The sequence below is a fragment of the Meleagris gallopavo genome, chromosome 1 (assembly GCF_905368555.1).
Source record: "Meleagris gallopavo chromosome 1, MGAL_WU_HG_1.1, whole genome shotgun sequence".
NCBI classification, from domain to species: domain Eukaryota; kingdom Metazoa; phylum Chordata; class Aves; order Galliformes; family Phasianidae; genus Meleagris; species Meleagris gallopavo.
Window position 1 is genome coordinate 122,618,093 of NC_139404.1, and position 16,741 is coordinate 122,634,833.

At 37.6% G+C, this 16,741-nt stretch overlaps 1 protein-coding gene across 7 annotated transcripts in view; it reads left to right on the forward strand.

Annotated features, from left to right (window-relative positions):
- The window catches only part of MID1 (midline 1), a 246,674-nt gene that overhangs the window by 207,681 nt on the left and 22,252 nt on the right, over positions 1–16,741 (forward strand). For all 7 annotated transcript variants that reach the window (XM_010726623.4, XM_085212395.1, XM_085212409.1 and 4 more), the window contains exons 4-7: positions 57–164; positions 3,835–3,983; positions 7,378–7,505; positions 14,150–14,293. In XM_010726623.4, the coding sequence (XP_010724925.1) occupies positions 57–164; positions 3,835–3,983; positions 7,378–7,505; positions 14,150–14,293 (529 nt within the window). The remainder of the gene's footprint in view (positions 1–56; positions 165–3,834; positions 3,984–7,377; positions 7,506–14,149; positions 14,294–16,741) is intronic.

The following is a 16,741-nucleotide window of genomic DNA, read 5'->3' on the forward strand; positions in this document are numbered from 1 at the left end:
GAAACAGACTTTTCTCACTTGAATTAGAAATAAGATCAACATGGTTTACTTTGTAGGTAAATGCATCTCGCCAAGAAACCAAGCTGATGGAAGAATGTGACCAGCTCATTGAAATAATACAACAGAGACGACAAATAATTGGAACCAAAATCAAGGAAGGAAAGGTAACAGCTTTTCTTATTTATATCACAGAAACATTACCTCTTTATGCTTACAGCTTTTTGACTTCAGGTACTTAAAAATTTTAAGTCTCTCTCTGTAGTCCTGGGCCATTATTTTTTTATGTAAAGAGGAAAGAAATCAGCTAAGGTTAGTATGTCAGGCTTAAGCATTTTGTTTAGTATTTCTCTTCCTACGCACGATTATAATTTTTAAGGATAATCATTGAAATGATATCACTGTCAGTAAATAATAATAAAATGATGACTAATTAATGCTTCCTTCCCTCTGCTATATGCCTAACAGCCTATCTCCAAAATTTTCACTTTCACAAAGTGCCACAGTACTTGCTACACACTTCTAATTACTGAGTTATGATGATTATTCATGGCAAACATACTGAGCAATAAAATCTCTGATATTCAAGTTTCAACACATTGAGCTAGCTACCTGTTAACTCAAAAGCACATTAGAGTCGAATTAACATTCTTATTTGCTTGGTACATGGTGTTTACTCTTTAACTGCTAAACTAACCAAGTCAAATATAAACTCTTCTTGTGTGGGAAAGACTCAGGAAAGGAACAAAGTCAAGAGCAGGTTAAATGGTTCATTCAGCTGTCAAACTATTCCAATTAACTTGAAATGAAAAGCCTGTAGGCAAGGGCTGACTTAAACATGTTTGAAACTGTTGGTCCTGTACATTGTATGACAGAACCTGAATTTCCCCAAGCTGTTAACAAAATATAATTCCCTTCTACATGGAAATGATGGCCTTTTGAATTATTGTTTCAACTGTGTTCCCCTATGTATTGAGACCAGCTGTGCAGTCAATGAAGTAGAAGTCTTTCCCTTATTTTGAATTTATGCTACATTAGTTACTTTTTAAAAATTGATTGCTTGTGAACATGTATTCTGATGTCCAAATGTGTGTGAATATTGCGGATATCAGAATATATCTGTGTTCTTTGTTCTACTTTGTTTAATCAAAAAGTGGTTCCAATGGAAGGCCAGTTTAGGTCTGGAATGTGTTTCCTCAGAATGCTGTAGATGCTGAAAGATTCATGCAGTCAAGAGTCTTATGGACTAACTCATGAAAGAAAAGCAAACTGAAGAAAAATCAGAGAACAAAAACAGCAAAAACAATAACAAACTGCAAAATTAAATGCTGCAGTGCCACTTCAGGCTCAGGACATCCATGAGCAAGATTGCTGCTGGCTGAGTCTGTCCTCTGAGAATGTGTTATTTCCTAGACGGTGCCTCCACTACTGGCCTATTTAAACTAGATGCTGAGCTAGATGGACAATTAAGATTAGTTTTTAATCTGCTCTTAACGTGAGAATCAGGCTAGTCTTTTCTGAGCAATTGCGTAAATACCATAACAGTCATGAAACTTTGTTAAGGATTACAGTGTCCAGCGAGCTCTCTAATGGCCAGAAAATCTGAAAAACCACAGGAAATTCAGCTCCAGGTATCTTCTTTTAAAGCAGGCAGTGACTTCTCTTCGTAGTCTTTCTGGAAGGCAAAGAATGGTAGATTTTTCTAGGAAACGATAGTGAAGGCTATAGAGATGGAAATACTCAAGTATAGTTCTAGCTGAGACTGCAGGGCTGCACATTCAGACATACCAGTCTTACAGTGGAATGCAGCTCCTTCCTAAATCTCACCTAAAACCTATAAAACCCGACTGAGCACTTAGCAGGAAGAACACTTAAATAGAGAAGATAATTTTAGTGCTGAGGTCATTCCTGCCTCTATGGACAGAGGGACGGGACACTCTTCCTTTAGATGTTTATGATCAGTTGTCTTTTTAAGTTTTAAAGAAAAATCAAATAAAGAAAAAAAAAATGTTTTTTTATGTAGACCTTGAAACTCATGGCATGTCCTCTAAATGCTAAAAGTTCACAAGGTAACATTTGTATCAGTTCATGCATTCTTTTTTTTTATTAATACTTAAATGAAGAGGTGACCTATTACTGCAGCGTACCTTTCTCTGGTTAGACTGCTGTAGCAAAATTGTGATCTCTGCTTAAATGCACAATTAGAAAAAGTATTTTCTTATCCTTGGAACAATCAGTTGAACCATTCCCATTCCCGATATCTATCTCCACCTCCCAGTGTATTTATGAAAAGCTGAGATCTAAATACTGTTCCCTTATTCACATAAGTAATTGTGAAAGTACTTCAATTATTGAGTCTTCCTCAGTGTAACTGTACATCTAGATGCGTAACAGTCTAAACATAAGTCAACAGTAGTAAAACCACCAACACCATCCATATCAACAAAGCGTAACCAGTAAATCATAAATCAGTGGAAGAGATTCTTTGCCTTGCTCAGCACTTGAATAGATCCCATCTAGTTAGTGTAGCCAGGTTTGGACTCCCAATACAGAAAGACATTGGAACAAATTGGAGGGAACTCAGGGAAAGGCTTCCAAGGCTCTGGGTGCCTGAACACTTGAATTGTGAGGAGAAAGCCCGATCAGATCAATGGCAATCTCTAATAATCTGTATGCTTTTCCTGCATTTTTATCTTTATTTCTTCTCCCTGAAAAGAAACACCAATGTTACAGAACACAAATTGTTTAGACAGTGATTTCTTTTTGAAAGTTTTCCAAAAGATGTTTTTTCCCTGCAGACTTTAATTGTCATGTAGGAGCACTAAGATACATTCATCTCTGCTTAGAAAATCATAACTCCTGTCATAATTATATCTGAAATTACACTCAACAGCGTTAAAGTTTATGCCATAATTCCCAAGATTTAGAACTCTGTCATGGTTGTAAGTTTGCACTTTTTTTGCTAATCCACATACTTCTTAGTTTCCTCATTTTTCTGGTAACTGAGTCCTAATGCCTTTCTAAACTTCAGATTATTTCATTTCCTTCCTTTTTCTTACTCCTGTTCAGACTATGAAGTAGCAGCAATCCTGGTGTGATAACAATGGGAAGGACTCCCAGACCTTTCAGGAACTATTAGTTTTGTTAGCCAACATTGTCTTTAAATGGGGAATTGACTGTGCCCCTCCCTAACCTTTCAGCTAGTGATTACAGTCACATCTACTGTGTTTATCTCCAGCACATATGTTTTCGGTAATAATAATAATCTCTTCAGTACTACTGCGCTTTTGTCCTGTTAAAAATACCCCCCCAAACCACCTTGTTTGACTAAAAGCTTGTAATGAAAATGGCAGGCATGTATTGTTGGTAGAAATTAAGAGTCTTTTTTTCTCAAATTTTATTTTCGGATGATTTTTTATGAAATTTACCTCAGTAATATGGAAAAAAGTATGCAATCTGTAAGCTGCCATTGAGGCTGATCTTTTCACTTCAGGGAAATGGTTATCTAAATACCCTTTAGTTATCATGTAAGCAGAAAGTGCCAGGAAATGACATTTCTTCTGTTGGAAGAAAAGCCAGCTGTGCTTGTTTTGGCTCTTCTCTGTTGTTTTCCATGTGGAAAATTTTGAGGCATGAAGGCTGTGCCTGTCCCCTGATTAAAAAAGTTTTGTGGCTAGTGGAAGGCAGTCACCATCAAAATGGTGTGAAAGAAGCTCTTGTCAGGGAGGCCGTTTGTCTTGGGTCCCCCTTTCCATGTCAGTTATACCTCAGAAGTGCAAATGTAATAGTGATTTGTGACCGTAGAGAAGTGACTGCTTTCTTACGTTTCCGCACAAGGTGGTGAGGTTGAGAAAACTGGCTCAGCAGATTGCAAACTGCAAACAGTGCATTGAGCGCTCGACATCCCTCATCTCTCAGGCTGAGCAGTCGCTGAAGGAGAACGATCACGCTCGCTTCCTGCAAACTGCTAAAAACATCACCGAAAGGTAAATATCTTCCTCTCAATAAACAGGAGAACCTCAATTTCAGGCAGTTAGGTTGCTGTGTTGCTTTGTCCTACCACTGTGATAATGTGGTCAAAGAAGGAAGGATGAGTTGCTGCATTCCCCAGTAACACCACTTTGTGCTGTACCAGACGAGAAAAGACCTTACTGTAATGCTAAATCAAAACATCCCTTTGAAAAGAGAAGTAGTCAAGAAAGGGAGTGAAATAAGTATTAGAACAGTGAGAGAAGTTCATAGATTCAGAAAGAAATAAGGGAGCAAGTGCGTTCCCTTGGGAGAAATTTGACGTAGTCTTACAAAATAGCAAGGAGCAAGGTAACAAAACTAGGAATTGAGCTTGATGACCCTTATGGGTCCCTTCCAACTCAGGATATTATCTTATTTTCTGATTCTTTGAAAATGTGTAGCTTTGAGAACATGTGATGTACATCTCAGGTAGCCCACTCAAATAGTTCAACAGCTTGAATGTCTGGAAGTTATGGAGGCTGCTGTTCTAGATTCCTAGGTGCAGGGAATTTCTGTTACTTCTAGCATCCTTGCTCTTTTTCAGATATATCAAAGACAAGGGGATTAGTGTTTTCAGGAACCTGTCCTGTCAGAAAATTCAGTCTGGTTTCACGGCAAATGCTGGGAAGGCTAAAACATTCCCACTGAATGTCAACAGTAATTTCTGATGAAATTCACTTGGAATTATCCACTGTTCAGCTGTTAGCAAGAGAAACAAAAGAAGGAGCATGTACCTGTGACAATGATTAAGAAAACTATAATAAAGCATCTTAATTCATTCAGCTTTTTTATTTTGCTTTTTTTAAAATATATATCTTGAATTCACATTGTACCTTCACAATGTCCAGCCAATTTTGACCTAGTCCAGATCATGAAATTCCTTGCTTTTAAGCCATACTTACTGTAGAGCACTGTATGCAGATTCCTAGAATATCTATTTTCACCAAAGCTGTTTTAATCAATTTATATAGAAACCAGAAACACTGGGTTTCTCATTACAAGTTCATATAATAGAAACTCTGCTGAGAAGGGCAAGACAAGACAGTGGATTCAATTTAGTCTGTCAGACTTGAACCCTATTTTGTATTCTATCACTAAGATATATTGTGCTACTGATTTTTCCCAGGTGAAGCTGATAAAAAAGCTACCACAGAATATACATGAGTGCTGTGAGGAAAATGCCGAAGGAGAGAGTAGGGCCTTTATTCAGTATTCAGTGGAATAAGCAGTAGGGAGATAACAAAACTTTCTAACAGACTACCAGAGGACATTCAGAAAAGCTCCATTTTGAACTTGTTGAAATGAATACTTGCATCATAAATTGAGTCACAGGAGTGATGCTTAGAGAACAGACATGAGACCAGCTGACATATGTGTCCAATCAAATCTAGTTCTTGGCTATCACATATTGCTTATCTGTAATGAGATGGCTGTTAACGTCTTGCAAAACAAAAAATCATTTAAAGCAATGAATAAGAACAGGGGAGAAAAACAGCAGGTGCTTGCAAACAAATTACAACTAGAAAAAGAGGGAAAAAAAAAAAGGTAAGTTATTTTTCCCAAGTAAGTCTCCTAGTTCATATGTGGTGAGCAGTGTTTTATTTGCACTCAGACTACTCTCACCAGGGTCCTGAACTCCTGGAGCTGAAACAGTCTTCTGAAACTATGCTCATTACATTTCTTCATATATTTCAAAGTAATTGTAGTATAATATTCTCTTTTGTAAGCACAACAGGTAACTATGTATAGCAAAGACATTACACACACTACAATGATTTATATAATGGATTATTTACAATGGTTGAACTGAATTTATCCTAGAAAACCCCTCTCCAACCAAGTACAGTGTGAGATGAAACAAGCAGAAAGTACAAGACAAAATTCATTCTTCTGAACCTAAAATGATCTTTGAAATGGTGGACTATCAAAAACTGACTTTAACACACTTAGTCACAGTGCATTCTCTGTATTGTCCCCAAAGAGCTTGATGATAAGGTCTTCTTCAGAGAAACTTCTCACATTACATACCTGCTTGCTGGTTTCTTAGTAAGGTTATTGCTGATTTTTTGGAGGTGTGAGTCAGGCTGAGTCTGCCCTACTGGAAATGTATGGCCCTACAAGAAGCATATGTCTTGTTTCTCTACTAGACCTAAAAGCACAACAGCACAACTGCAACTGCAGGTGAAGTACTTGGGAGTGAGGGGGACAGGGAAGAAAAAACATCAGTTTCATAGAGAAACAGTGCTGAAAACTTCATGGCAAGAATTACTGACTAGGATATTGACTTCTCAGATCAGTCTTTGAAAGCCATGTGGAAGACAATAAGAAGTGCAGCTCAGATTTTGACTTTTCCAACTGAATTCTTAAAGTACTTGAAAATATGTTTCTAAGCAGATGTTGGCTTGCAGCCTTTTCAGTCTCATCGACAGCGAAATGCTCCAATTTGCAAAACTGTTAATTGAAGAAATCAAAAGATTTTGACCTGACACCTTGTGACTGACAGATAAGTGACATATATTCTGCTCATGGTTTTGTGTTCACCTCCAAACCAAAACAATTTTCTGTTGTGTAACACAAGGTTTAATAACCTTCTTGCAGAATTCTCTCTTGAATTTTCTGTAAGTGTTTCCAGTATCCAGCTATGCAGTAACAAATGTTTTGAGATGGCAAGTTGGAGGATCTAAAAAGTAGATCCTGTTGGCAGCTTTCTTCTGAAAGTTCATTTTTTAATGTTCTTGCTGGTTGACAAACAAAAAGTGGATGTAGCTCCTGAAATGAGGTAGGCAAGGAAACCCTTTAGTTCGAAGGAAGTATGCACACATGCTTTGCAGAGAAAAGCTTTTCAAAATAAACTGTGCTGACATCTATTGGTTTTATCTTCCCCTGTGCTTTTTGAATTTAACAGCAGTCTGCTGTGCTAAACAGCTGAGGAGGTGTGGTGATCTGCAGCAAGCCCTTGAGACAGCACTGTGAAGGAATGCCTGTAGCAAGGAACTGCCTGGGAAAAAAGGGGGTTGGGAGAGATGCAGCATATGTCAGAATCGCTTAGAACATACATAAAAATTGTGCTAATGCTACTTTGGTTCAGAGGTGACGGGAAGGAATAGTTATAAGTATATTGTTGCTCAGTTTGTATTTTATTAAAAACTTATCTAACACTGCATATTAGACAAAAGCTAAGTACCAAGAGATTTTTCCTGGAGTAAAAGTGGCAGGAGAAACTCCTAACAGCCAGTATAAATAAAATACTCGTAAAATATTTGTCAAGCTTTTGGAGAATTCATAGTGATCGTGATGATTAGATCCTACTTCGTTGTAGAAGCTATTGTGTCTTTGGATGTGCTAAAAGATCTTTTCTTTTCATTATAGGGTTTCCATGGCAACTGCATCCTCCCAGGTTCTAATTCCTGAAATTAATCTCAATGATACTTTTGATACTTTCGCACTTGATTTTACCAGGGAGAAGAAATTGTTGGAATGCCTTGATTATCTTACAGGTAATTTTCTTCTCGGTATATTAACATATTTCTCATTAAAAAAAAAATCACTATGCAGTAGTGATAGGATTTTCTTCATTGTTCTCCCATTTAAACCTTTATATTTTACCCCAAGTGGCCCCAGAGTGCCCCAGGTAGCATTAGGTGCTACCAGCCACAACAGGGATGTATTTTCTGTCATCCTCATTCCTCTCACTGCTCCCCCCCAGAATGTAGATAAGTGTAAGAAATGGTTAAAAGTCACAGCAGCAGAGTGAAATAAACGAACAGCTGGAGCTCAGCCTGGAGTGGCCCAAATCACAGCCCCAAGTCAGAGGAAGGGGACCAGGGACCCAGTGCTGTTTCCCAGGAGGCAGATGTGCCAAGAACTACACTATCCCTTAGGGCTGCCTTCTCGCTGCAGCAGATTGCAGTCTGGCAGATGTCCTGGGCAACCAGAAGCTGTTCAAGCTATCAGCATGGAGGGCTTAGTAGTGGAAAATGTTTTCTTGTAGCAACTGTGCCTTTTCCCCATCACTTAACCGCAGAACCATGCTGTGTTTGGAGCTGGGGAGCATGCATTGTGCTCTGCAGAGTTAGCTGAGAGCTTTGGCCTGTTGACTCCTGCAGTATTGAATCCTTACTGATGGCCCGAGTCATGTGCAGTCTCAGAGTATATAATGACTCACAAAGAGAAACAAATTACTGTAATTTAGGATGTTTTAATTTCAGGGCCAGAATTAGAACAATTCATTCCATTTCAATTGAAAACAGAAGAGACAGGGCATGAGTTTTCATTTTGCAAGATCCTTAAGCGTCTTCTGTTAATAGTCACAATTTGCAAGGAAAAACACAAAGCACTGTTAGAAAAGCACTTGAAAACTCTACGTGGGCCCATTCTCTTTGCCCAGATTGCAGGAAATGTACTCCTGCTATTTCAGAAGAATGCAGGAGCATAGAGTCTCCTCATGCCAAACATGGGATCTTTTGAGATGCAGAGGGCTCATTTCTGGCTTTTCTACAGGGGAATAAATGATTAAATGAATTCTAAGAGAAACAAGGCTGTCTGCGTGCACAGAGTTGCAACAGAGTAGATCTGTGGAGATCTTACCATATCTGAATGAGCAGTGTTTTTTGGAAGAAAACTCTTATCACTGTGTAACTTGTGAATGTAGTCAGTGTATGGACACTCAAGTAAATAATACACAAAAATCTGGTGAAAGTTACTTGCTACTTTTTACACCAGTTGCTACCAGTTAAATGTTAGGATGTCTGGCTTTCCCCTCCTTGCCTCTCTCCCCAATGTCTGTTGAAGTTTTGCGCCAAAATTGAGGGCTCACCTTAAAGTTGTAAAAAGACAAGGAAGTGAAAGGAAAGGTTAACAAAAATGCCAGACTTATTTGCCCAGACCTAAGAATCTGCCTGTAGAATAATTGGCCTCAAATTGTTTATCGTCAGAGAAGAGGAAAATCCACCTCATCTTGAGGCAGGTATACCCCACAACTGACTATTCTGGAGGTGCCTATTTCTCCTAATTGGCTCCAAACAAGGGCTGGAAAGTCTCATTCAAAAGTAGATAATTATGGTTTTGATATTTGAAGGTATTTGAGACAAATTCCATTTAGCAGTCTGTTCCCCCATCCCCCAATCTTTAACTTTTTGCACGTCACGTGTCAATATCATCAGTCTAATTGCTGTGCAGTGCAGAAGATGAAGGATGTGTCTGTTCCAAAATGAAGAGCAGTCTTGTTGCAGTATTCAGTCAGTGCCACGAGGATTCCGTTTGTGGCCCATCATACTGGCTGTGCTCCTTCTGTGCCTTCTTCCTACCTCGTTCACAGTCTTGAAAAATTTATCACAATCCAGTCTAGGGGAAATTGCAATATATCAAGCTGTTAAGCTGTTTTACACTAATCTACCGTTTTCATCCTTGCCTTTGATGCTCAGTGAAAAACAGTTTTAGCTGGCCCTGTATTTTATTATTTTTCTTCACATTAATGAATATCATCTGGTTGCAATGGCAAAATCCAAAACATGTTTGAATTAACTGAACATAAAATGTGACTGATTCAGACTTAAAAATATTTATGTAAATGCATCTATGTATATAATGCGTATGTGTATGTGTGTATATATAACCCTGAAAGTCAAATGCACTTGATTCTTCTCTATTATTATTCAGAAACTCTAGAGGAACATTTGTTTTATTTTCTCCTTTCTGACTGATGAATGCAGTCTTTGTAGATTTTACATCGAAATCTGAGTGACAGAGTGAATTGGGCTATACCTTTATCATGTTTCAGTTAGGTAAAATAAAGACCATTCGCAAGTTCTAGCAATACATCTTTGTTGCCAATTAAGAGTGGATGCCTATATTACATCTAACATCTGTCCTGCTTCTGAACAAAATGTCAAAGCTTGAATTCCAACCTCATTCTCTCTGCCGTCAGTTGCTTTCAAAGCAATTGACCTCAGGTATCTTCTGGAGATTTTCTTCTTTGTTTCTTCCCAGTGTACTATATATCAGATCTTCTTGATCTTCTGTTTTTCCAAGCCATATTCTATGTGGCACGTTGAAACTTGAATCTTTCTTTCCTCCTAGGCTATTTCTTTCAGTCACTCCAGAGCTGCTTCTATCCAAATGAAAATCTCTGCTCTTTCTCTGAAAATTGCCAGCTCGACATTGAGATGTCAAGCTCAGGATAGTAAAACAATACCTTTAATCTTCCCCTGACTGTTTCTTCCTTGGTATCTGTAGTTTGAATGTATTTTGAAAGTTTTCTATCTTGCCAGTTGCTCAGGCTTTTCATCTGGAACTCATTTTTTCCTTAACATGTGTCTAGCTAGATACCAGTGCCTGTGACTTGCAAATTCTCTGCACAGTGTTGTTGATGTAGGAACATTTTTATCCATTGTGAATCAGAAATACTTTTCTTATGCTATAATGCTGTGAAATCAGTTGCAGCAACATCTATCCTTTCATCTTGCAGTTTTCCCTGCTTCAGAGATCCCATCTGAAACAATGCTACATTTTCTTCATCCATTACTTTAGCTAAGACTGCACTAACAAATATGTGTTTTCTGGTGTATGCCAGGATTTTTTTCACATAGAAACAGCTTCATTCTTGAAACCTATGCAACTTGTCCTTCTTTCTAGCTTACTTTTACTATTAAAAGAGTAAAGCCATTCTTCAAGCAATCCAGTACCATGCTTTGGTTATAATCTCTTTCCATTCAGTTGTTCATGAATAGTTCCAGTCTACCCAAAGACCACGCATACATGGTGATTTGGCTGAGTTCTTGCTGCCATCTCATGTGTGGCATGTTAGTAAAACATTCATTGTGATGTGACTGTGCCTTTCAAGTTATTTTCACGTTGTTTCAGTCTGGTATCATGATACATCAAGGAGGCAGTAATTAACAGCTGAGAGATTGAGAGCAGCTTCCTCACCTCCCTCATGTTCATATCCAGCAGTATTAATATTCCTTTTGTCAGAGCAGCCTGCTCTAGATGAAGATGTCTCTGCACATTGCAGGTGGGTTAAGACAAGGTGATCTTTAAACCATTCTGTGTTCTATAACCATTCTGTTATTTCCAGGAGAAAGTTTAAAGAACTGCTTTGCTAAGATTAGTGATAACCTTTCAAGCATCTCAGACATGGTTCCGGACTATTTAAATATGTCTGTGCATTTTTGAGTTGAAGTCACACAAATGGACTAAAGCAGCCTTTGGCAATAGCTTTCACTCCTGGGAGTGTTGATTCATAAATGCAGGTGTATGAAAGTCAGAGTGATTGAAGCGGCGACTGGACAGACACCCACATGTCTGTCCTGGTTCTCTTATGGAGACTTCCATGCTATGACCAAGGAGAACTAAAGATGTTTGGAAGCAATTTTTTAAACTGCTGTAACTTTCTTTGTGCCTTGCAAAGTCTGCTGCTGCTGATTTCAGGTTTCCTTACTATTCAAGACTGTAAATGTGGAGTGTTCAAGAGCTGCTTCACATGTTTTTTCAACTCTCCCTCACATCAGTTAGCAGTTTGCAGGTAGGAGGCTGCAAATATCCGATGGTATTAAGAAAATCAGCTGTCAAGCTTCAGTCTTGTTATAACTGTGAGTCAGTACTGCATTCTCACCCTGAAATCATACAATCATAGAACGGCTTGTGTTGAAAAGGACTTCAAAAATCATCTAGTTGCTGTGGGCAGGGTTGCCAGTCACTGAACCAGGCTGCCCAGAGCCACATCCAGCCTGGGGCTGGAAGTGCTCCTGGATGATCACTGCTTCTGAAGTGGAGTATGAGGCTGTATGTCTTGCGACACTGTGACTGGGCAGAACTGACTAGGATTTCTCTTCCTCTGCTGTGCTCTGCTGTACTGGAATCCCGATTCCTGGGCAGTGATGGAGTGTGCCCTAGTCAGGGCTGTGGGAAAGATGCTGATGTCTTGAGGTTGTTCTGAACTCTGTTGAGCTTCCCTGGTGGCAACCAAGCATTGTAGCAGTTCTGGTAAATGTAATGTTGAAGATAAGTGATTAAAGTCAATCTCTTTAATCACTTTATGAACTCAAACCCTTCAGAGGCGTATGTCTTGTGGGATATTGTATTTTACAATTTGACTTCTACATTATTTTGAAAGTTTAAAACTACTGTTTATATGCAGATTTCCCTGTCAGTCTGCAGGGGAAGTATGTTTTGTTTTATTTTGATAGTTTATTAAATGACTGTTGTTGAAGAGCTGAGTTTCATGCAGTGTGGTCTGATTTGTGTGTGGGCTAATCAAAAATAGAAAGAGAAAATATGTCTTGTTCAGGTTCTTTTTTTTTCCTGTCCTTCTCGTTCTGTGAAGGCCTATAAATCTCCAGTCTTCTGTAAGGCCAACCAGGTGTGCATATAAAGAGTATCAAGGCTGTCATTTTCAAAGGAGTAGAGAGACTTAGGTACTACTGAAATGCAGTTTACAATTCATTTAGCAGTTGGCAATTGTTGCTTTCCACTGTTAATACTTATTATCTATATTGCAGTAATAGCAGGTGCATTTGCAAATAGAGTTTTGTTCTGTTAGGTGCAGGAGAAGATTGGAGAAGACTTTAGTTCAGTACTAACATTTGATTTTCAAGGAAATCCTCCTTCTATTGATATCCCCCTCCTGAGACTGTTCTTATTTTAGTTCATTTCTTTCTCTTTCTTTATTAATATCCATCTGTCTCAAGGGTTCCTCTGCTGAGAAAAGTCACTGGTAAGCTTCCATGCTACAATATTTAGAGCATCACAAATCACAGTCATATCATGAAACACATTTGAACATTTCCTTATGCCTCTTGCTTGAAAGAGGCTGCTTGCAAATGCATCTGTACTTTAATCCTTGGGAACATACATCAGTAAACCAGGAATATGAACTATAAAAATTCTTAATGGAAAGCAAAATAGATATCTCAGTAAAATAAGTTGCTGCAAAAGAAAAGGAGGAATTCCTTTAGACTGACTTTCTTTTGAGGCCATTATTTGCAGTTAACAAAAGTTAAAGAACTGACAGCAAAAATACCATTCAGAGTTGCCTTCCTTTTCCTTTAATTCAGATATATTGTGATTGTTTCAGCTTGAGTGCCCTCCTTCCTCACTCTGTGACAGCTGGGAGGAATGCTATTAAGCGCAAGAATTATTTTTTTGCATGATGATGGCATATAAAGAAGATGATTAGGAATTAGGTTCCCACTGAGACAAGCAGGCAGGAAGGTCCAAAGAAAGACTCATTTCTTTCTTACATAGGTGCTTGGCTTTATAGAAAGAGCAAACCAGGAAAGTTTTTATCTACAAGGTTTGCTTCAAGTTTTAGTCTGGAAATAGATCTTTAAATCAAACCTGTGTATTAATGTAGAAGAATACTGCAGTTTCCTACACAGAGAAACTGTAGCAAACTTATTTGTTGAAGAGATGAAATGGAGGGACAGCTTTTTATTAAAATGTTTTTCTATAATTATTTAATTAGCAATGATATTGAATTTTAACTGTAGTGGTTATACAGCCATGATGCTATGATGAGAACTTTTGCATAAAACTGAAAAATAGTGAATGTGTAGCCAACAGAAATCATTTGTATCTATATTAAAAGGGATAGTTAATAAATAACTAAAAATAGACATGGAGAGAAGATTGAGTGTGAAAAAATGGAGTCTTTTCCAGATTTCTATTTCTTAAATACCATTTAGGCTAATCTCTGTTAAGATAAGCCAAGCAAACACTGCTTTCAAGTCAACAGTGAAGATTGTTGACTCTCCCTATTGATATATACATCAATTAAACTTTGATAATTTTAGTTCGGTGATCAGAAACAAACCTAGTAAAACAAACATATTAATTGTACACACTCAGACACGGTTTACTGTGACCATCATCATATAATTTTTGCTATGGCATCTTAAAATTATTTCAATACAAAATGTTTTCGTGTTTTCAGATGAGTTCTTAGATGGTTATATGGATAGTAAGAATTCCTTAGGAACAGATTATTAACAATTTAAGTAATCACTGGATTTAGTAAAAGGTTTGAAAAAATTGTTGGAGAGTATAGCTGCAAATTCATACATCGGATGCATGCCCTAATCTGAGGTGAGATGGAAATACTTCAGTGATTGTGTTGGTAAGCCTTTCCTGTTGTATCTCATAGCTCCCAACCCTCCCACCATTCGAGAAGAGCTCTGTACAGCTTCTTATGATACTATTACTGTCCACTGGACATCGGATGATGAGTTCAGCGTGGTCTCTTACGAGCTGCAGTACACCATCTTCACTGGACAAGCTAACGTTGTTAGTAAGTGAAAACCTTCTCATTTCTAATTCTATTTCCTTGTGGTTTCTCTGCAAACTGCATTCTTTTAAACAGAAAGGTACTCGTATGGCAAGAACAAAAGAAAAACTTACTTTCTAGGAAGACATAAAGTCAAAATTTTAAATCCAAAGCAATACTCCCAATATCATAATTATAGTTCACATTGACAGGATTTGTCTCTTGTGTCATAGAGTTTTTGTTGCAGGGACAAAGACTTGGTTCTGCTGTCTAGATTAGTCATATACTTGTAAGAGTGTATTGAACTGTCCATTAGTTAACACTGCAGCCACCCTGATATCTATGACATGCCTTTTGACAACAGAGCCTATGTCAGAAGTACAGATTAAAACTTCCTTCTGACTGTTTGCAAGGCTGCTGAGCATAGGTCTCAGTACAGTGAAGACTAAGGCAGCAAACAGCGGTGGAACACCAGTTAATATGGTAACTTTGACTTACAATGGTGTTACCTAATATTTCTTGATATTTTTTATAATAGCCCATGATTATTAAATACATGCACTGTTTCATTTCCCAAATGAGCAAATTTGCTGATTTTTCCTTGGATTGTTTTGTCATTACAGAGCTATTTTTCTGAGAAAACATTCCAAGATTGCCTAATCCTTGGCTAGGAAATCAGCACTTCTGGGTTCAGTGGATAGCAATTTTTGACTAAATATAAATTTGGAGAAATCATTTAACTTCTTCCTGTTCCCTGTATATTTAATGGGAATACAACAATTTGACATATGGTTACTTTGTGACGATGAAGGAGTGTGAAATCAATCAAATCAATCAAAAGATGGAGTTTGTTCATTCAACATATATTTAAATTATGAAGTTAATTGTCACAGAAGGTTGTTGATTAAAAAAGAAAACCTCTGAAAACAATGAAGTTCAGAGACTTCCTCATGGCTCAGGAAGTCCCAGAGCAGTAAGCTGCTAGAGCCTGGGAGAGCATGGTGAGAAATTATTTTGCTGTATGCTTTCACTGCTACTTAACATCTTCCTAGGCATTTGCTTTTCTCTACAATCACATACCTCAACCACACACTGATCTAGGTAAAGTTTGCTTTAGATAGGTACTTCCCAGTGCGGAAGTGATTTTGTCATTACAAAATTTGTTGAGACGCTTTGATGAAGGTGAGGCTTGAAGGACATGCTTACATACTTCATATCAGTGGTAAAATGGTATGCTGTTTGTCCTGTTCTAGTATTGAGCCAAACTCTTGTGCTAACTCCACTGCTGGTGTGAACACCTAATTTTCTCCATCACTAAACTGGAATTAGTTTTCCAAGGCATCTGAAAGCATATCTGAGGATTCAAATGCTGGCATTTTAGCAGTATTTTTAAGTTGCATAGCACAATTGGTATTCAGGATTGACTGAAAAATAAAGTGAACCATTGAAAAACTGATTTATGTTTTGTTTAAACTTCCATTTAATATTTCACTAAGCAACCTAATGTAGGGCAATGGTAAAATTTAAGAATGCTGGAAAGACCAAATAAAATTCAATACATGCTCCTACATCTGAGCAAGGTAGATATCAAAAGTTTAATAGTAATTTGGAACACATTAGAATCAGATATGTAAAGAAATAAAAGCTTCCCTGATTAATCTGTCCGTTAAGCAGACAGGACCCCATGACTTAATGCAGTGTATTGCTTGTTTCTGACCTATTTTTGTCTATGACTTTATGCCAGAAGACTTTATGCAAGTCAGCTATTGCTTCTATACATGAATAGAAAAGTGCCATTTCTGCACCTTTTGATACGAGGCTTTACGTCTTGCTTTAAAGTGAATAAATAACAAGGTATTTCACTTTGAGACTGAACTGTAGGTTTCCCATGTGCATGCGAAGGCTTTGATCTGCAAAACAATCAATTAGTTTTTTAGTTTTCTTTCAGAGATGCAATATGATAATTTGGGGTTATAGCATGAATTACTCAGTGTGCAAACTGAACTTTAATTGTATCATTTTGAAAAAAATGATGCCACTAGAAGTTTGAAGAGGAAAGAAACTTTGTTTATAAAAATTTCTAAAGAGCTGAAATGAAGGAAAAAGAAAGGAAAGGATTGGCTAATGTGTTTATTTATTTGTTTATTTATCTGCAGCTAGCTCCTACATAAATATCCTGGCTACTGGTTTCAATGTCATTGAAAGCTATAATTTAATCCAAGTTAAATGGAAGCATATAAAAGTGGATGTTTTTTCTAAATGTTGTCAGACTTTTTTTATCATTATTTAATGTGGAGTTGTACACCTTCAGTGAAAGAGTTGTACTCCTCAGGTCTAATAGATCTGCTAAATGTCTACCCAAATTCCTTATAAAGAGGACTCTCACAGCTCATTCCAACTTCCATTGGTACTGGAGCTTTGCCCACTAACATGATTTTACTCATAAAACTGCTTGGTTGTTTCTTCACTTAT